The 20,158-nt window shown below is 54.5% G+C and overlaps 2 protein-coding genes across 3 annotated transcripts; both read left to right on the top strand.

The window, feature by feature from the left end:
- Positions 1-303: 303 nt before the first annotated feature.
- Positions 304-6,037, top strand: Sstr3 (somatostatin receptor 3). Of its 2 annotated transcripts, XM_051159925.1 has the most exons (3): positions 304-1,062; positions 1,269-1,432; positions 4,654-6,037. In XM_051159925.1, exon 3 carries the CDS (start codon positions 4,693-4,695, stop codon positions 5,980-5,982), a length of 1,290 nt encoding a protein of 429 aa, XP_051015882.1. In that variant the 5' UTR covers positions 304-1,062; positions 1,269-1,432; positions 4,654-4,692; the 3' UTR covers positions 5,983-6,037. The 2 variants fall into 2 exon arrangements, with proteins under 2 accessions (XP_051015882.1, XP_051015881.1); XM_051159924.1 differs by lacking the exon at positions 1,269-1,432 and having other exon boundaries at positions 305-1,062.
- Positions 6,038-14,954: 8,917 nt separating this feature from the next.
- On the top strand, positions 14,955-19,860 carry C1qtnf6 (C1q and TNF related 6). The gene is made up of 3 exons (XM_051159923.1): positions 14,955-15,091; positions 17,231-17,480; positions 19,098-19,860. Exons 1-3 carry the CDS (start codon positions 15,086-15,088, stop codon positions 19,643-19,645), a joined length of 804 nt encoding a protein of 267 aa, XP_051015880.1. The 5' UTR covers positions 14,955-15,085; the 3' UTR covers positions 19,646-19,860.
- Positions 19,861-20,158: the final 298 nt, after the last annotated feature.

Genomic DNA, 20,158 nt, shown 5'->3' with positions numbered 1-20,158 from the left:
TGCCAGGCTCACAGCCCCTATCTGCCTTCCCCTGGACCTGTCCTGCTGCTCTTGGGATCCTCAACAAGAGATACGTGGGCACGGAACCCACACCTACGTGCCCATCCTGCCCTTTCCCTCCTCATCCCACTGCACAGGCCCCTCCCTCTTGGGGAAGCATGACTTGGATCTGGGGCTGTCCTGCCTCTGACAGGCAGCTCCCCCCTCTGCTGCTCCCCTCTTTTTTCCTCAAGTCCCTGCGGGAGCCAAGGCCAGCGTGGGTGGCTGAAATCTCCTCGGTAACGGGATCTGCCTCTCCCCCTCTCCTGGCCTCCGCCCTTAACCTGCTGCCCTTCAGTCTGGCACCTGCTGTCCAGCCCTTAGCCCCTCCTCCCAGCCCCTCCTGCACCCTCCTGCTCCCCCCTCTGCTGGCTCTCCATGTCACCATCTGTGGCACAATCCTTCTCTGTCACTGTCCCTGCCACCCCCTCTTTCTCCTTCCTCCTGCCTCCCTCTGTCCCTGCCTTTTTCTGCATCTCTCACTGCTCCTCTGTCGTCCGTCCATTCTCTCCTTTCCTCTTTCCTCTTCTGTTCCTTCTCCTTGCCAGACATCTCTCCTTACTCCCCCTCGCTCTGCCTTTCCACCCACACACTGTCTCCTATCCCTCTCCTCTCTCTCTCCACCTCCGACCCACCATCCCCCCCTCCTTTCCTTATTTTCTATTGGCTTCTTATGTCCCCTGCTATCTCACATTCCTGTCACCTTGGAAAGTATCTCCTGTCACCCCCTGCTGGGTGCCATCTGAAGACCCCCCCATCCTGTGTCCTGCAACCCCCCCCCCCCCGTGTCCTGGAGATGAGGGAGTGACGTACCAGGTGCAGGTGGGAAGTCAGGGCCGAGGACCAGATGGGAGAGGCAATGTGGGCTGATGTGGCCACTGAGGGCCTAGGAAGGGCCCAAGCCCACGAGTGCTGGAGGAGTGGGCACTGTGTGAGACCCAGCTGGCTGTGCTCTAGTGGTACCTGGCTGCAGAATGTTATCCAGCCTGGCGACTACAAAGGGAGCTCTTGCCTTGTGGGAAGGTAAGGAGGTTGGGCTCCTGGGGATGTTGGAGGGTGGGATACCTCGGCCCTTTCTCTGATCAAGTTGAACTTAGGGCTGAGTCTAGGGCTGGCACAGGATGGGGGGCGGGGCGTGTTCCAGAAAGCAATGAGGCTGTTGGTGATTTCTGCAGGGGCTGTAAGGTGGGAAGGGCTATTAATCTCAGCATCTTGTACCATTATTCCAGAATCTTGGAGCCTCCGTGCAGCAGAATATCAGAACTGGACCAAACCAGATGCAAGCTGCTGTCCGGCCTCCTGGGCCTGTGTGGCAGCTCGCTCCTGAGCTCCTCTTCGTGCTGGGAGTGGTGCATCTGACAAGCCCCTTCCACCTTTGCAGCAACCCTGGGAGGTGGGAATGCATGTCTCCATTGTAGTAGGAGGAGCCTAGAACCAGAAGGAAAGTGACTTGCCCAAGGTCATATAGCAAGTTTGACATCAGCAGGACCCAAGTTCCCAAACTTGAGGCTTGAGGGGGTGCTCATCGGGGATCAAGCCTCGTGTATAGGGCTTTTGTCAGTCACTGCTGACTGACAAAACTCTCAGCCTTTTTGGAGGAAGGTCCAGGGGTCAGAGGACAGCCAGGGGTCCCCAGCCTACGTTGTCCCCAGCTTCCCTGACTTTTTAAGGAAGTCAGCGTGGTCTGTACACAGACAGGATTTAGATCTGATTTCTCACTCACCCACTCGGTGACCTTGAGGAAGTGGCTTTACCTCTCTGAGATTCAACTTCTTCCCTTATCCTCCCACTTATGGGCTCTGCTAGGGTCTCAGGATGTGAGTTTGAGGCCTCGGCCCAGGAACATCCTTGCGCCGTTGAGTTCTACCTGCTAGCAAGCTAGTTCTGTTAGTACTTACCGAGTTTTGATAGGCTAAGTGCTGATCAAAAGCACCTTTGAAGGGGGTAGGAGTTGAGTGAGAGGCAGATTAAGAGCAACCAGGGTTGTCTGGCTTGCCTAAGGGGCCATTCTTAATTGCTGTGGGGCTTGGAAACACTTGCTCACCCTCTCTGTGTGTCTCTCCCCTCCTGAACAGTCCCCCCTGAGGAGATTCCACCCCCAGTTTTCAGGCAAGCTTGTGCCAAAGATAAACCAGACAGGAGGCAAAGTCCCACTCCCCCCTCCCCCTTCCCAAGGAGGAATTAGATCAGGCATTGGATCCCAGATCTGTAACGAAAGGACAGCATTGAAATTGCAGGTCTGTCTTCCTGGGTGAAAAGCTGTGATTTCTGTATTCTGGCACCTGCCTGGCCTGTCAACCTTGACAGCAAGGGGGTTGTCTTGGAGGGGGGCCAGGGTACCAGGAGGGATGCTCCATCTCCGAGTCTGAGGAGAGTCTGGCTGGGTAGCTGTGTTCCTCTGTGTGTGTGTGTGTATGTGCATGCGTGTGCGTGTGTGCGTGTGCATGCACATGTGTGCTTCTGCAGGCTCATGAACTTCCCTGTGCAGGCCTAGAGGGGCTATCTTTGAAGCTCACTCTGGGCTTCCCCGAGGGCATCTGTGCCTGAAGCCTGGAAATAAGGTTTGCCTGGCTCTCAGTGCTTCCCTGTCCCTGGCACTCTCCTTTCCCCTGCAGTCCTGAGTGCCTTTGATTGGCCACCCCGTGGGAAGGCTATAAAGAGGCACTGCGCAAAACAAGTGGGCAGGGTGGTCAGGTGACGTAGGGTGCCCCACCTCCACCCTGGGAGCAGAACTGTAAGGTCCTAGATCCTGCAGTTCCTCCCCTTAAGATGGTTCGACTCCAGCTGTCGATATTCTCTGATTCAAAGTCACGGGGCCTGAAAACCTGACTCTGAGAGCTGTGGCTGTGTTCCAAGAATTCAAATTCTCATCTCTAGGCTCCTGTGGGTCTGAGGCTTTGGGTCCACGGTCCAGAGTTCAAGAGCACAAACACCAGCCAAACAAGCTCTGCCTAGGCCAGCCAGATAGTGGGGCTAGCACAGTACTGAGGCAGGGGTCTGCCTTGGCCCAGCCTCAGTCTGCCAGCCTGTAAAATAGGATATTTACATATGCCTTTCTGGTTGTGGCCCAGATTCTTGGGACTCCCCTCAGCTCCTGGCCAGTTGGTGAGGACAGAAGGAATGCCTTGTAGTCTGGGCACAGAGGTTCAGTTCTGAGACACCAGCTTTTCCCGAAGTCTTCTGGGGTCAGGGCTCAACAAGGCGCAGCCAGCTGCGTGAGGGTGCTACAGGATCCCACAGTCCACTGCTCAGATTTGTTAGACCCAGCACAAGCGAGCTGGGGAAGCAGCAGGTTGAAGACCACTTGGGGGGCTCCCTGAGCCAGAAGCTTGGAGGCTGCTGGAAACCTGGCCAATCTGGAGTGTAGCAGGGAAGAGCCTCGGCACCCTGCCGGGGTCCTTTGCTATGCTTGGCATTGCCAGCCTGGCACTTAGAGCTGTCGCATATGCTCCCTACCCAGGAGCATGCTGGGAGCTCGGCGCTCCCGCTTCCCAGGAGCCTCCTACATTCAGAATCTCAATCAGGATAGCAGAAACACTCTCAGTTTCTAGTGGAGGGGTCCAGACCCACAGTGGGTCAACATAGAACTGAGAAGGATGGCATCTTGGCCTGGAGACTCCCCTTCACCTCACTCTGCTGGGTGGAGTTAAAAGCACTCAGGATCCAGGATCCAAGGGAACCGGTGAGGCAAGCAGCAGAGAGGTTAACTGGCCGGAGAGAGGGTCAGGCCAACGGAAAGGGCTGCTCTTAGCCTTGTACCTGGGCAACCTAGGAGCAGCAACCTGCTGGGAGGAGGACCAGAGGGCTCCCATCACCTCTGGTCCCCACTGCGCATCCCACTCTTTCACAAGACTGCCCACTCTGGTCTCCTCTGACTCATTTGATGCTTCCTTCACTCACTGGTGTAGAATGTGGTCAAATGAAGTGAGAGATGGGGAACCATAGAAATGGTTCAGGATTGGCTGAATCTCAGAGATGCAGAAGATGCAAAGATGCAGCATGGGAGCCCAGCACAGTCACCGGGGCCCAGGCACACAGAGTGCGAGGGATCGTCCATTCCCACTGCACCATCCTGCTCAGGCCAGCACTCAACTGTGGGGTCCTTGACTCAGCCCTGTGACTGGAGGTGGTAACTTCCAGGTGCCTGGCAGGTTTCTTATCATTGTTTGTCTGTGAGGAGAAGGGAGTCCAGGCACCCACCCTCACATTCACAGTCATCCTTCCAGGCAGGGCTGTAGGTAGGGGACCCCGTGTGACGGCCAGGGTTAGGAAGATGCTGAGGGCTCTGACTCCCAGGAGTGAAGAAGCCATCAGCTCACTGCCATTCTATTTGCAATTAGAAGCCTGAGGAAAGTTCTGGGCTCTGCTAGAGAAGACAACTGTATCAACTTTCATCTGGAGTTTGGGGGGGGTCCTGGGGGTCTCATCTGAGAAATCAGATTAGCGCCCTTCACCTTACTGGGCTGTGCAGAGAACACAGATGCTCATTAGGTTCTAAGCTGGCACATAGTAGGTCTCTAAGTTCAAGGTGGTTGTTGTTGTTGGTGGTGGTGATGGTGTGGCACAAAGGAAGCTGTTCTCTGCTACAACTGAGCTGTGTTCTCCCTCTTGTAGGCTAGGACTAGTTGGTTGCTGACTGGCTTCTTCTCAGCCATGGCCACTGTTACCTACTCTTCATCGGTGCCCACGACCTTGGACCCTGGGAACACATCCTCAGCCTGGCCCCTGGACACCACCCTGGGGAATGTATCCGCTGGCGCTAGCCTGGCAGGCCTGGCTGTCAGTGGCATCTTGATCTCTCTGGTGTACCTGGTGGTGTGCGTGGTGGGTCTGCTGGGCAACTCGCTGGTGATCTACGTGGTCCTGCGGCACACGGCCAGCCCATCCGTGACCAGCGTCTACATCCTCAATCTGGCGTTGGCTGACGAGCTCTTCATGCTAGGGCTACCCTTCCTGGCTGCCCAGAATGCCCTGTCCTACTGGCCCTTTGGCTCTCTCATGTGCCGCCTAGTCATGGCCGTGGATGGCATCAACCAGTTCACCAGCATCTTTTGCCTCACTGTCATGAGTGTCGACCGCTACCTGGCTGTGGTGCACCCCACACGCTCAGCCCGCTGGCGCACGGCACCCGTGGCTCGCACAGTCAGTGCAGCTGTCTGGGTGGCCTCAGCCGTGGTGGTGTTGCCCGTGGTTGTCTTCTCAGGAGTGCCCCGGGGCATGAGCACGTGCCACATGCAGTGGCCAGAGCCAGCGGCTGCCTGGCGAACGGCCTTTATCATCTATACGGCCGTGCTGGGCTTTTTTGGGCCCCTGCTGATCATCTGTTTATGCTACCTACTCATCGTGGTGAAGGTGCGGTCGACCACACGGCGGGTGCGGGCGCCCTCATGCCAGTGGGTACAGGCACCCGCGGGCCAGCGGCGGCGGCGCTCTGAGCGTAGGGTCACACGCATGGTGGTGGCTGTGGTGGCACTCTTTGTCCTCTGCTGGATGCCTTTCTATTTGCTCAACATCGTTAATGTGGTATGCCCGCTGCCAGAGGAGCCCGCCTTCTTTGGCCTCTACTTCCTCGTAGTGGCGCTGCCCTATGCCAACAGCTGCGCCAACCCCATCCTCTACGGCTTCCTCTCCTACCGCTTCAAGCAGGGCTTCCGCAGGATCCTGCTGAGACCATCACGCCGAGTGCGGAACCAGGAGCCGGGGTCTGGTCCTCCGGAGAAGACCGAGGAGGAGGAAGAGGATGAAGAGGAAGAAGAAAGAAGGGAAGAGGAGGAGCGGAGGGTGCAGAGAGGGAAGGAGGTGAATGGGAGGGTCAGTCAGCTCGCACAGCCTGGCACCAGTGGACAGCAGCAACAGCCCAGCACGGGGACTGCCAAGGAGCAGCAGTTCCTACCCCAGGAGGCCACAGCTGGGGACAAGGCCAGCACCTTGAGCCATCTGTAAGGACCTTCAAAGAGCCAGCATGACCCAGAGAAGGGCAGTGGCTGTTCTTGACCTAGGGCCACTTGCAGTGGTCTGTGGAAGCAACAGCTACCACTGTCCTGGTCCTTTTGGGCCACTGAGGTACTACGGACCAGTGATGGAATATTCATAGGCCTGGGTTCTGTCTCCCTGTGCTAGGACTTGCTGTGTGTCCTTTGGCAGGTCATTTACCCTCTCTGGGCCTTGATTTCTTCTTCTGACTCAGGGATGGGTATAAGGAGCCTGCATGGACCGTGTCAGAAGAGGGGTGAACCTCCTGAGTAGGGCCCAGGTGAAGGGGATTTGGGAAGCCTGACCAAGAAACAAGATATCTTGGGAGTCAGTCTGTATCTTGGCCCTCAAGGAGATACACCAGGCCTTGGGGAATTGGGGATGTGGGTGAGCTGAGGTCTTGACCGAAGTCTAAAGGAGGTGTAAGTTGGTAGGACGGGACAGTGCTGCTTAGGACCCAGGTGACCCCTTCCCATGCTGCTGTGTGGCCTTGGCCACTCTACTCCAACCCAGGCCTCCTACCTCTCCTGCTGGACAGGCCAGTGTCCTCCAGGCCCTCATGCCAGCATCTCAGCACTGGGCCTCCTGTGTTCCCGGACCTGAGGGGAAGAATTTTCCCGAAGGCAGATGAGGCCACGCTTCAGGGGTTCTCGCTGCTTGGGCCCCTCTGGGGCCTACATCTGCCTTGTGCTTCTAATTTTGTACTCCTTTTCTGTGGGAGGGACAGCACCACAGGCTCAGGCCACCCACAGCCTGACTCACCCTATTCAGGTCAGCTACTTGGTTCCCAGGGCAGATGCTATGCATCAGCCTGAGGGAAGAGAGTAGGAAGAGGATCGCCAAGGCTAAGGAGAGCAGGCTGAGGCAGTAGGAGGAGGATGGGGAGAGGGAGGGAGGGAGAGAGAACAGAAGAGGAGTGTGCTGTGATTTTTAGTCTACCTTCCCTCCTTGGGCTAAGCTCAGCTGCAGCGTTGATGGTCACCAGGAAAAGTCTGTAGGACACACATGGTCCCTGGAGGGTCTGTGGGGCTGGTGAGAGGGGTGCAGGTCATGATGAAGACCCTAGTAGTGGGCCTGGCTCCTCAGGATGCTAGGGAGGAGGGGTAAGGCCCTGGTGTGGGTCAGACCTCCCATTCCTCTGTATTCCCAGGGCTCCAAAAGATGTAAAGAAGCTGAAGGGATGTCATGGGGGAGTAGCCACTTCCTCAGGCTGAGCCAGGACTCCACCCTCCCCCTCCCAGAGATGTCCCTTCTGGTCCCAACAAGGCTAGCCCTGGAGAGGTTAGAGCTTCTGCCTAAAACCCTACCTACCCTGCAGAGGCAGGGTCCTCAGGGAACCCACAAATCCAGAAGTTAAGAAACCTGGATCTTCTATTCACCTCAAACTGCTTGGCCAGGCCCTCCCTCTCGGGCCTCGGCGTCTTCACCATGGTGTGGATGTGGTTCCCCAGTTTACCAGTCTGCTGGAATCCAGGAGAGAACTGAGCCGTGTTGAGAAAGCCACTGCTCACCACAATGGGGCTTCTACATGCAGGGTACAAAGTGGAGTGCCCCCCCCCCATTGCAGGCACAGCTCACACCCTGGCCCTTCAGTGAGTGGCCCTTGTGTCAGCTACTGGGGTAAAGGTGTTCGTGAGAAATGGGGTGAGGGGGTCAGAGGCCTAGGGTCTGGGAGAATGCAAGTGACCCCAGGAAGAGGAAGTTTGCAAACTCAGGCATGTGTGGGGTCTGAGGCCCAGCTCTGGGTTCCTCTGAGGAGGAGCTAGGATGGTTCAGCCTTCTTGGAAGGGGCAAAGGGAGGTGGGTGGCCAGCTGGGAGATCCTCTGCTGCTTCTGACCCCTAGCTCTTGTCAATAAAGATAGTGACCGAGGCCATTTCCTCTGTATGTCCTGATGTGTGCTGAGCGTGCAGTTGTGTGACTTCTTTTTATGTGGCTTCCTAGTCCTTGGAGGGTCACACAGATATCCTTGAAAGTCTGAGCCTAAACTGGGCACGGTGGCACATGCCTTTGATCCCAGCACTCGGGAGGCAGAGGCAGGTGGATCTTTGTGAGTTCGAGGCCAGCCTGGTCTACAAAGTGAGTCCAGGCAGCCAGGGGCTACATGGAGGGGGGAAGGAAAGTCTGAGCCTACAGCCTTGAAGATCTCCATGCCAAAACAATAAACATCTCTTCTTACTATTATCTAAACCGCACCTCTAAAAGCAGAAAGATGATTGACTACAATTAAGTCGTGTGTGTGTGTGTGTGTGTGTGTGTGTGTGTGTGTGTGTGTGTGTGTAGCTTTGTTCAGTGCATGTTGTGTAGTAGGTGCTCAGGCCAAAGTGTTCTATAAGACAGACATGTTCAGATGTGTGTTACCTGGCAGTGTCCACATGGGCTGGGATTTCTCTTTTGCTCCTCCGAGTCTGAACTTATCAACACTGGGAGCCACTACTGGGGCGTGCTGGAGTGCACATGCATATGAAAACCTTGACATTGCAGGGCAGGGATGATGCAGCTGTGTCTCCAGGGCTTGGCAGCGCAGCTCTTGCCCTTCCCCAGAGTCTCAGGAATGAATACATGAACAAGGCCATTGGGGTCATAGTCACGCTGTGAGGAGCTGCTGTGACTGGGAATACATCAAGGGTGTGTTGGGCAGGCAAGGGAGACAGAAGGAGCTTGTTTTGAGTCCGGGCACTAGAATCTATGATTTAGTCCTTAGCAAAGACAGGAAGGCAGTGACAGTCAAGCCTGCCTCAGTCCCCCTCTTCAGCAGTGGAAGTTACTGATTTACCTTGATCTTGTCGCTCAGAGGTGGTTGCCAGGCAACAGCCCATGGCCATCAGCTTCTGGATAGGGACTTTGTGCATCAGTGACAGCATGTTGGGAGAAGAGGTGGGAGTTTGGAGAGTGTGACACTGGGGAGGACAAGGCTACGGACCATTGGGATCCTCTTTACACAAAGATGATGTAGGCTACTGCCCCAAAGGGAGGTGACACTGGCCTCCATGGAGCCCCATGTAGAAAAGTCTTGAATATCGGGACCCCAGGCAGTTAACAGTGCCCACTCACCACGTGTTGCATGTAGGATGAGCAGGTTGATTGACTGAGCCTCAGAACACTTTTTTTTTTTTTTTGAAAAAAGGTTTACTTATCTATTATGTATACAGTGTTCTGTCTGCATGTACAGAGGGCACCAGATCTTATTACAGATGGTTATGAGCCACCATATGGTTGCTGGGAATTGAACTCAGGACCTTTGGAAGGGCGGCCAGTGCTCTTAACCTCTGAGCCATCTCCTCAGCCCTCTCAGGACACTTCTTGTCACTGACAATCCTCCGGCTCTTAGGAAGTCCACTATAAAGCTGGTGGCGGGGGGGGGGGGCGAGTGTGTCTCCTAAAAGTCATGGGAAAGTGACTGGGTATGTCTTCAGGGGAAACTGACGTCTGGTTCCTGCATCTGGATGCTTCCAGAGGTTAAGAAGGTGACCACTTGTGAATTGCTACTCTTTGGGCACAGTGGTAAAGGAGAGTATATGCGTGGGCTGGGAAAGCATAGTGGGTGTGCACAGAGGCAGGTGCCAGAGCCCAAGTGTGCCAGGCAGAGGGGTTGGTGTGTGCTGAGGCTCTGTGGTTAGGCAATGCAGCCAGCAAGGTCATGAGAGGGTGGAGTCCCACACTGAGGCAGAGGCTGTGAAGTCGATGAGTTCACTGCAGAGTTCACTCCTGTTAGGGGCTTGGCTATGTCCCTCCCAGTTCCTGTACTGAAATCTGTTTTCTTTCTTTTGGGAACAAGGTCATTGCAGATGTAAGTGGGGGAGGGTAGTCATTTTCAAGTAGGGTGGACTCAACACAATGTGTGTCCCCAGGAAAAGAGATTTGGACAGAGACACAAACAAGAGCAACATAGAGATAAAGATCAGCGTGATGGGGTGGGGTGGCACACACTCCAGCACTTGGGGGTGCTGAGCATTACTTCGAGTTCAAGGCCATTCTGTAATATATAGTGAGACCTCGCCTTAAAAACCCAGCCCTCCCTCCCCAAAGACTAGGGTGATGCCTCTCCAAGCCCAGGGATGCCGAGAGTGCCAGCAAACTCCCAAGAGCCAGGTGGAGGCTTGGAACAGATCCAAGGTCCCCAGAAAAGCTACCAGGTTGATGATGTCTTGCTCTTGGACTTTTGGGCTTCAGGACTGGGTCACAATAAACTAGTGTGCATGCTTAGGCTCCTCTTCCCCGCTCCCACCTCCGTGTGTGTGTGTGTGTGTGTGTGTGTGTGTGTGTGTGTGTGTGTGTCCAACCTCTGTTTATCTTTTGAGACAGGATCGCTCTCTAAACCCAGATCTAGGGCTACAGATACATGTGGCCATGAGCTGCTTCTTAATGTAGGTGCTCGGAATCCGAACTCTGGTCCTTACACTTGCAAGGTGGGCACTTTACCAACGTAAGCCATCTCTCCAGCCCTTGTTTTCTCTTTTTAATTAATTAATTAATTAATTAATTATCATGTATACAGTGTTCTACTTGCATGTACACCTGCACATCAGAAGAGGGCACCAGATCACAGTATAGATGGTTGTGAGCCACCATGTGGTTGCTGGGAATTGAACTCAGGACCTCTGGAAGAGCAGACAGTGCTCTTAACCGCTGAGCCATCTCTTCAGCCCCTGTTTTCTCTTTTTCAAGGCAAAGTCTCACTCTGTAGTTCTGGCTGGCCTGGACCTGGTGACAGTCCTACCTCAGCCTCCCAAGTGCCAGGATTATAGGCGTGCAACACTCTCCTGGCAACACAATAATCTTTTGTTTCCTTAGCTCCCAGATGTGGCACTTATTAAGACCACTGACCATTTGCCATCTGGTGTTGGGGACTTCCTCCCTCCCTGGTTCCTAGAAGATCTGTCAACCAACCTGCTCATCCTCCATGAATCATGTGGTGAGTGGGCACTGCTAACTGCCCAAGGCTGAGCCCAGAGGCCAGATAGTTTGTCTAGGAGCCAAGGAAGGGACGGCAGAGAGTATCAGTGTGTACACATTATGGACTCGGACTGTCTGAGGTTAAGTCCTAGCCCACTCACTAGCTGTCTGACTGAGCCAGTAGATTAACCTCCCCTTCCTCAGTTCCTTCCTCACTGGACCAAGGAAGTGTTTAGGTGGTTAAACAAGTTTCACTTTCACAGAGCTTAAGCCAGTGCCTGGTGCCCACAAGTACTGCATAAACATCTTCAGAAGTGTGTCCATAGACAGATGTGCAAGACCGTCTGGTGAGGCCTGGGATGTTAACAGCTGTTACCCAATATCAAGACCAGAAAGAAGACCAACAACACTGCTTTCCCAGCCCTGGTCCAGGGCCATCCTCCTGCCTCAGCCTCCCCAGTGCTAGGTGGATAGAGTGAAGCTAGGGGTTTGGTGGTCTGAGGCCAACAGCGCCAGCTCCCTGGTGGCACACAATGTCCCTGGGAAATGTAGCAGAGAAGAAACTCAGGCCACGTGGCCTTGGTGGCTTCCCAGAAGGCCAGCACCCCAAGGCCTGAAGCCCTGGCCAGGCACTCCAGGATGGTGTCGTATGAAGGGTGAACCAGGGTACAGATGCCTTCTCTTTCTCACTGGCTTCAAGGGGTGCCCAGCCATGCCTCATGTCCCCTAAGGGACCCAGACACCTGGAATCCTGGCCACATCTTCTGCCACCATTCTGTTTCAGGTGGGGAAACTGAGGCCTGGGGTGGGGGCAGGAGGTTTCAAAGCTTTGCAGAGAAAGGACAGAATGTCCTCTTTCAGTCCGGCTTTCTGCTTTAATGGCCTGGGAAATGTGTCAATATTTACTCATGGAAACTGCCACCCCCAGCACCCTTGGTCAACACCTCGGGAGCCTGCTTGGTTTCTCCATCTGTGAGACTATGGTTTTGTCTGAGCTCTGCAAGATCTCTACAAGGGAGGTCTCTGGAAGCTCTGGCCGAAATAAATGGACAAACAACCCGATTTTCATGTGGGCAGTGGCAGGGGGTGTTCTTGGCCACATATAATCAGGGGAACGCCAGATTATTCACTTCCTAGCTCAGAGTGCCTGTGAGCCAGTCTTGGGTCCAGGCAGAGCCTCAGTTTTCTCATTCCTGAAGTGCATCCCACAACCCCATCTTCCAGGACTGTCATAGGACAGCAAGGTGACTCTGACTCGATGACTCCCGCTCAGGTCAACCCAGTTTTTTCTGTGTCCATCAGGGGGCGCCGCTGGACCTCAGAGCAGCCGGCTCCTCGTCTTCGCTCAGATTCGGCTTTATTCGGCCACAGTCGGATTCCACCGGCGGCGGGACCCGACTCTGTTTGTTTAGGCTCGGAAAAAATCGGACCTGTTCGTCTCTAGTCGGCCATATTCGCTAAGTTCGGCTTTGCTCGGCTAGACTCGGCTCGGTTCGGCCCTTTTCGGATATGATCAGCTCCTCTGTACTAGAGTTCCAGGGTGTCATCCATTAGGGAAGTAGAACCCTCTTTCTCTCCCAGGTTGTTTCTTTTGACTAGGCGTGGAAGGTCTAGCCTGAGTCGCTCAAGAGAGAGAGACACTCAGTAGAGCCAATTTGGAGCTCTCCTTATGGGACCATATGGCAGAGGAATTCTGCCCTCTTTCTGGACTGCTGAGGTTTAGAGGAATAAACTCTTCAGCCAGGCTTGGACTGGCAGCGTGCTGGGTACCTGGCTGCTGGCTGGCGCTCTCCAGGAGGTGGCTCCCTCCTCTCCATTAGCTCAGATTTTAACTTGGCAGTGACCTTGAGCTCCAACTGTGAATTACCATTCAGGATTTACAGGGCTGACTTCTGGTGTCATTAAGTCACCTTCTTGGCTCCTGGAATTGAGGTGGGCAGGAGTGATCAGAGTAACAGACGCTCGCGCTGTGGGACTCTGGCCTTGGTGACCTTGTTTGAGCTTTCTGTGTTTTGGTTTACGTTTGCTAATAGAGGCCTATGAAAGAGTATGGAGGATGTCATGGGCCCTGGGGTACCTATTGGCGGGTGTGCTGAGAAAAGGCGGGCGGTTGCTTGTTTCAGCATACAGGGCTTAACCGAAGTAGCCAGGAGACAGCTCCCTTTGGTTGCCTATTCTCAGACACTCATAACAATCCTGGAGTCTTCAAGACTGTCTGGCCCAAGGCTCAGTAAGACTCAAAGAAGTGACTGGTGGTGGTAGCACACACCCTTATTCCCAGCAGAGGCAGGGGCAGAGGCAGGAAGATCTCTGTGAGTCTGAGGGCCAGCCTGATCTACAGAGTGAGTTCTAGGACAGCCAGGGCTACATGGAGAAACCCTGTCTGGAACCCATCCCCACACCCACCCCCACCCCACCCCATCCCCACCACAAAGGGGAAAAAAAAAAAAAAAAAGACTTGGAGGAGTAAGAAAACTTATCCAATGTCACACAGCTAGAAGGAGGACGTGGAACAGAGCCATAATCCAAGTCTGTCTATTTGTCTTCGGCTGGGCCTCTGTCTCAAACCTGCCTGATCTTCCTGGGACATTCCACCTGGTTGGGAGCCTCCTGCTCTGTTAAGGGGGAGCAAGCAGCCTTGCTTTCCAAGTGGGCTGCTGGGTGGAGTTTCTACAGCAGAGATTTGAAACTACTTGGTCCTGTCTTCACTCCCAGGGCTGCTGACTCAGCCCTTTGCTCTGGTGGCTCCAGCTTGGAACGGGTAGCTTCTGCAAGCCTGGCTCTGTGCCCCAGGAATGCTGCTCAGGCAGGGCCACACAGAGGCCATGCCAGTGTGGGCCTGGTGGTGGTTCCTATATGGCCATTGCTCCTCTGTTTGCTTTCTTCTGCCTCCCCACCCCACCCTCAGTACTCCTGACTGGACCTGAGGACTCCAAGGTCATTTGGAGAGCCTGTCATCCTCCCAGCTTGGACTCTGCTCTGCTATGTGACCTTGTACCAAAGTCTTGATCTTCCTGGGCCACAGTGTCCCTGATTAAGGGAATGGGATTAGATCATCTCTGAGGCTCCTTCCATGCCTAGCAATGCTGTTGGATTATCTGCTTTAAAACATGGGAAGCTCGAGCTCAGAGACAGCCCTATCAAGGACTCAAGGACCCAGAGCGTGAGGACTGCTGTGTGTGTGTGTGTGTGTGTGTGTGTGTGTGTGTGTGTGTGTGTGTTTTAAAGCTGTTTAGTGGAGCCCCAGATCTAAGTCTATGCCAGATTCAGTGGGCTGGAGGACAGTGCCATAGCTAAGACCCTCTAGCTGCCTACTTGCTTGCTCTCCTTGGCTGGAGAGAGGCTCAGGGGTGGGGTGGTGGTGGGGGACTGAGGCTGGACTCTGCCCAGACCCAGGGCACATAGGCCGTCTCCTCCAGCCCCGTTTCACCTTGCATGAACTTCTTGGAGGTAACCTTTGTGAGGGAGCTGGTGTTTGGAGACCAGAGGTTGACTCAGTGAAAGCGGGATTCCAGGTGAAAGGATAAAGCACCTATGGTGTGTGTGTGTGTGTGTGTGTGTGTGTGTGTGTGTGTGTGTGTGTGTGTGTGCAGGTCATAGATCATGTAGGGTAGGATAGGCAGTGTTTGGCCTTGTTGCTGGCTACTGGGTGTTAGGACCAGGATTTATGCCTGTGGAAGATGGGTACCAGTGCCCTCACACCACTCTCTCTGTCTCTGTAGCTCTTGGCAGATGGCTTTTGGGCTCTGGCTAGACCTGGCCTGTAGGAGTTCCCAAGGCTGCCTCCCTTTTTCTGAGTAATAGAGAGCCCTGCCCCCTCTTTTGCTGCTTCGGATTTCAAGGCCAAGTATTTCCAGGCTCTTGCTCCTCATCCTTTCGAACTCTCAGGGTATTTGACTCAGTGTCCCATGGCTGGGCCTGGGCCATAACTGCCCAAGAAAGTTAAAGAACCAAACATCCTGGTATCTGAGGCAGAGCCTCGGGCTGGAGGGGCGGGAGCAGGAGGAGGGGAAATGGGAAGCCAGCTCAGCATGCTCCCTCCTTCCTCCCTCCATGCCTCCGCCCTCCGGGCTCAGTCGTAGGCTTGGGGGTCGGGCCAGCAACAAGTTATTATCACAGACATGGGCCAAGGAACCAGAGGCCGCCCGGGGTCTGTGAGTTGAGCCTGAGGCTGCAGGATGAGGGTGAGTGGCTGAAGGACCCTCTCTGCTTCTGTCTGGACTGGGGGCTGGGGTTAGAGTCTGAGAGTCCTCTGTTTCCCTCTTTCTGGCAAGCACTTAGCTCTTCCCTCTGGCCTAGCCAGCCCAATGGAGGATCTCCTTTTCTCTTCCACCCTGCACCTCTGGCCACCCTGCGTGGCTCCTGGCTTTACCTGTCCAAGCAGGACTTTATCTCCCCCAACCGCGTAGCTCTCAGTCCTGCCCATCTAGATGAGGAGATGACAATGGTAGCCCAGCCACCCACAGGAGGCTCTGGCTTTTTAGTGGAGGTGGTGGGGACCCTCATGACCACCCTGTGGTTGATGTGATTCCCCCCCCCCCCCCCCACACACACTTAGTCCTGCCTGGCCCTCTCCCAGGAGCCAGCCAGGGATCCCAGCTGTGATTAGCACCACTTCAAGAAGAGAGCCCTGCTTCCTGCTTCCTGCCCCTACACCCCTCTCCCTCTCCCCTCCCTGCTTCTGTCTCTGAGCCTCTGGCTCCAAAAGGGCGGGACCAATAGGAAACAGAAATATCTCCAAACCATGCTGACTCTGTGGGGGGTGGGGGGCCAGGGGAGAGGGAGGAGTTCTGAGCCTTTCAAACCATAAACACCAGTGAGGTCTATACAGTCAGAGGAAGGAATGGACTCTTTGAAGTCTTTGACAAGGTAGGCAGTTTCTCAGAGCGTAAGTTGTCCATAGAACCTGGCAAGGGAGACATTGGCATCAACAGTGAATGAATATGCAGACCAGAGGGGCTCAGCCACAGTACTAGGTCATATGTTTGTGAGTTATTTGGATTCCCTCACCCCCACCTCCAGGGTCAGACACATCTATGGCAGGAATAAAGCGGTGTGTGTGTGTGTGTGTGTGTGTGTGTGTGTGTGTGTGTGTGTGTGAGACGGGGTTGGGGGAGAGGGCTGCCCCCCAGGAGTTGAGAAAAATAGACATGGGGTTGGTCTCTGAGGGGAATTTGCTTGCCCTTGGAGCAGAACCAGGAAGCCCCAGCAGTGTAGACAGTATCATTCAAGAAAGGGGGTGTCTCTGAACATGCCTCCTGTCACCACTCTGGCCCCTGGAGAGAAGGCCCAGAGCTTCTGTCCCTTTAACACCTAGTCGGTCGCTTTTCATAGCCTTTTCTAGAAGTAGTCGTTTTACCTTCTCAGCCTGTATTAACCACAGAAAAAATATTTTTGAATTGTACTAAATGTTAAAGAGGAACAAAAAGGAAATAAACAAAGAGACACCAGAGGTGTAAAAACCAGTCTGGTTTCAATAGCAGTTTCTGATCTGTGATAAATGTGTGGCGCCAGCCCCCGAGCCTGTCACCACCTCAAAGGCCCACTGCGGGCTTCCTGCCCACCCTTTCAGGCCTCTTCTCTAGTGTCCGGCCTACTTCCTGCCCCACTCTGGACCCTTTTATGTTCAAGACCCAAAATGGAACCTTACCAATTCTGATCCCTTTGAATTTCCATTGCTTTGGGTTCTCCCCCTTAATTTCAATTTACCACCTTAGTGCCCTATTGGTGGGCTTGTCATGATTGACACAGCCACCTTCCAATGACTTAACTCTGCTCTTTCTCTGCAGGGGAGTGGATTGTTGATTGCTCAAAGGTGCCAGGAGGGTGAGCCTGGCTAAGCTGCCCATCCTCAGCCTTGTGCTGTTCCAAAGGGGGCACCTCTGGGTTGTTCTTCAAGAGGGGGATCCCCTGCTACTGCATAGAAGTGGCCTGCAGGATCAATGCCTTGATCTCAGGGACCCTAGCTCCTGCTGTCACCTATGGTGCAAGAGGTGGTGGGAGGCAGGGTCAGCAAACAGCCTTTAGAGACAAGAGGGTCAAAGAAGCATTCTCCATCTTAGCCATATGGACCTCTGGCATTTTCCTTGGTGCTCAAGTGAATGCCTAGGAGCCTGGTTTGTGTCATCTGAGGGACATCCTCCTTCCAAGGAGACTCAGTGGCCAGTCTAGTGCCTTCAGGCTTGCTTCCTTGGTGGCCCCAGACTTGCCTGCGGCAGGAGGTCCCACTCTGCTCCCCTACTAACAAGGGGTCTGCCCTGGCTACAGGAGAGTGTTATCCCTGGGCACAGATGTGAGTCAAGTGTGTCTGTCTCTCCTTTCAGGTCATCATGGGGATAGCCAGCCTCGGTTCCCTCTGGGCAGTACTCCTGCTTCCTCTTGTGTTTGGGGTCCCCACAGAGGAGCCCACCTTTGAGGAATCTGTGGCCTCCAATCGCCCCAAAGGCTGTCAACGATGCTGTGATCCTGAGGACCCAACGTCCTCTGCTGGCCCTGGCCATGCCTCTGTTTCCCCTTCCTTCCCCTATGTCATGCCTGAGGTCAGGCCTTACATCAACATTACCATCCTGAAGGGTGAGTTCCTACACTGGGCTAGTGGAGGGCAGAATTGGTATTGGGAGAGAGGGAGGGAGAAAGGGAGGGAGGGACAGAAGAAAGCAGGACAGAAGAAAGCCTGCCTTCAGTCTGCATATGAAAACCACCTAGGATGTGCAAGGACTGTTCTGAGCTCAGAGCGAAGGAATGGGCAGATGATGTGTGGCAAACAGATTCCCCAAGTTAATGAAACAGGTGGTGGGAAAGGCCTTGGGATCCAAAGTGTGGGCAGAGAGTGGTTGGGCGAAATGTGGGGTTCCACAGAGCGAGCCCGGAAGGTACACGGGGCTCCTGGGAAGGTGAAGTGCAAGCTTATGCTTACAGGGTGAGGGGCTTCCCAGCAGGGGTGTGGAAAGTGATGACAGGGAGAAAGATGTGGGCCCATAGGTCTCCAGCCACCATCAGGACATAGGATTCTCTCAGTGGAATCAGAAGGGCTGAGCACAGAGAGGATCTGGCCTCCATGGAGCAGGGACCTCTTCTGAAGTCACCTTGATGTCAGGGACAGAGCAGGACATGTCCCTCTGATAGCCAGCTGACACCTGAGACTCTGGACATAAAGGGACCCCAGCCAGGTGGTCAGCCCTTCCCTGTGGCTGTCCCTTCGAAGGCCTGTGTTGTCCTAGAATAGGCTGTCACAAGTGGGCGGTTCCCTGTCACCCAGGGAACCCTGGGTCTAAACTCCTTGCCTTGTGGGTCAGGCTGGCCTTTTTCTGAACCTCCTGCCAGCTTGTGTGTGTATAAGGAAAGCAGTCCCCTCCTCACAGCCATTTTGGCCTTAGGCTGGGTAGAGTGGGTGTCCAAGCGCTCTGTACTCAGGGAGCTATTTTCTGCCAGGAGGTGGCACCTGTGGAACCAGCCCAGTGTTGTGGACACTTTCCTTTGGTCTGTCTTCAAAAACTTGTGCCTCCCTTTCTCTTTCTACCTTCCACTGATTCCACCACTACCATGGTCAAGGGGACAAACCTGAGGAGGTACAAAACCTCTCCAGGGGAATATGTGGGGTCACGTCTCTTCAGTACACACTAGGTGTGTTTGTTATGGGGCGGTGTCTTGTCTGTGTTCACATTCAGCCTGGAGCCAGGGCTGGGAAAGTGACTAGGTTGGAGGTTGCCATTTCCAGGGAGGGTGGAGATGGGCTGGGCCATGCTGAGTGGATGTGCTGTCAAGTGAGAACTCACATGTACCTGTGAAGTGAGCATTGGTTGCCCTTTTAAGATACACCCTAGAGAGCCAAGACACCCCCTCCACCCCAGATGATGGCAAAGGCAGTTTCCTTCTCTAATCCGAAGTGTAAAATATGTCCTACCTCACTGCCGGCCTAGGCAGGGCAGCTCCTCAGAAGCCTGCAATGCCCTGCTGCCAGGAAGGGGACCCAGGCCGAGCTGGACAGAACACAGTCTTGGTCTTGGAAATGGCCTGAGTTTCACTTCTAGAGAGGGATGTTTGGGGTGGTGATGCCCCGCATACAGAAGGTGCCTAATAAACACCAGCTCCTTTTCTGGACCCAGGCAAGGGCAGTGGCTTCCAAAGATGAGTGCTTAGCATAGACCTGAGTGCCTGTCGTGACTTCTTCTCCCCTTCATGTTCTCACAGGCGAAAAAGGAGCCAGAGGTCCTTCAGGAACACCAGGGAAACCAGGCAAGAATGGTACCCGAGGGGACCGTGGCCCTCAGGGTGTCAAAGGTGACAAGGGCCAGGCAGGTAACCCTGGCAGCCCATGCCAGCTACACTACTCGGCCTTCTCTGTGGGCCGCAAGACAGCCTTGCACAGTAGTGAGGACTTTGTCACACTGCGGTTCGACAGGGTCTTTGTGAACACGGACGGCCACTTCGACATGGCCACTGGCCGCTTCGTGGCTCCCCTGCGTGGCCTCTACTTCTTCAGCCTCAATGTGCACAGCTGGAATTACAAGGAGACCTATGTGCACATAGTCCACAACAACCAGGCGGCCGTGATTCTGTACACGCAGCCCAGCGAGCGCAGCATCATGCAGAGCCAGAGCGTGATGCTGCCGCTCGCGCCAGGTGACCACGTGTGGGTGCGGCTCTTCAAGCGGGAGCGAGAGAATGCTATCTACAGCGACGATGTGGACACCTACATTACCTTCAGTGGCCACCTGATCAAGGCAGAGGACAACTGAGCTTCCCCCGGCCACCTTTGTAGCTAGGCAGCTTGTCGGAGGGCTGCTGGCTAGGGAAGGTTCCAGGGTTAGGTCGGATGCTCTTCCTCTTCACTGCTTATCTTCGTCGCTACCTGTCTCTATCCTCTCCCCCTCTTGGCTCATTTTCAGAGATGTTTGGGCTTAGGTATTCCAGGACTTTGCCAGCCTCCAGAGCGGCTCTCCTCACACACTGCCGTGCTATTTGTCCCTGGGGACTTTATTATATGGTAGACTCTGGCTTGGCATTTGGGGTGGGTCTGGGATTCTGCATTTCTAGCAGTTTTCTCAGTAACGCTGATGCTGGTCTGTAGATCATACTTGAGGAATTGTGCTCTCAAGAATAGTGGTGCACGCCTTTAATCCCAGCACTCAGGAGGCAGAGGCAGGTGGATCAATGTGAGTTCAAGGCCAGCCTGGTCTTCTATAAAGCAAGTCCAGGACAGCCAAAGCTACACAGAGAAACCCTGTCTCAGAAAGGGAGGGGGGAATGTT

This window comes from Acomys russatus, chromosome 17 (assembly GCF_903995435.1).
Source record: "Acomys russatus chromosome 17, mAcoRus1.1, whole genome shotgun sequence".
In the NCBI taxonomy this organism is placed as follows: domain Eukaryota; kingdom Metazoa; phylum Chordata; class Mammalia; order Rodentia; family Muridae; genus Acomys; species Acomys russatus.
This window is presented reverse-complemented; position numbering and strand designations above follow the sequence as displayed.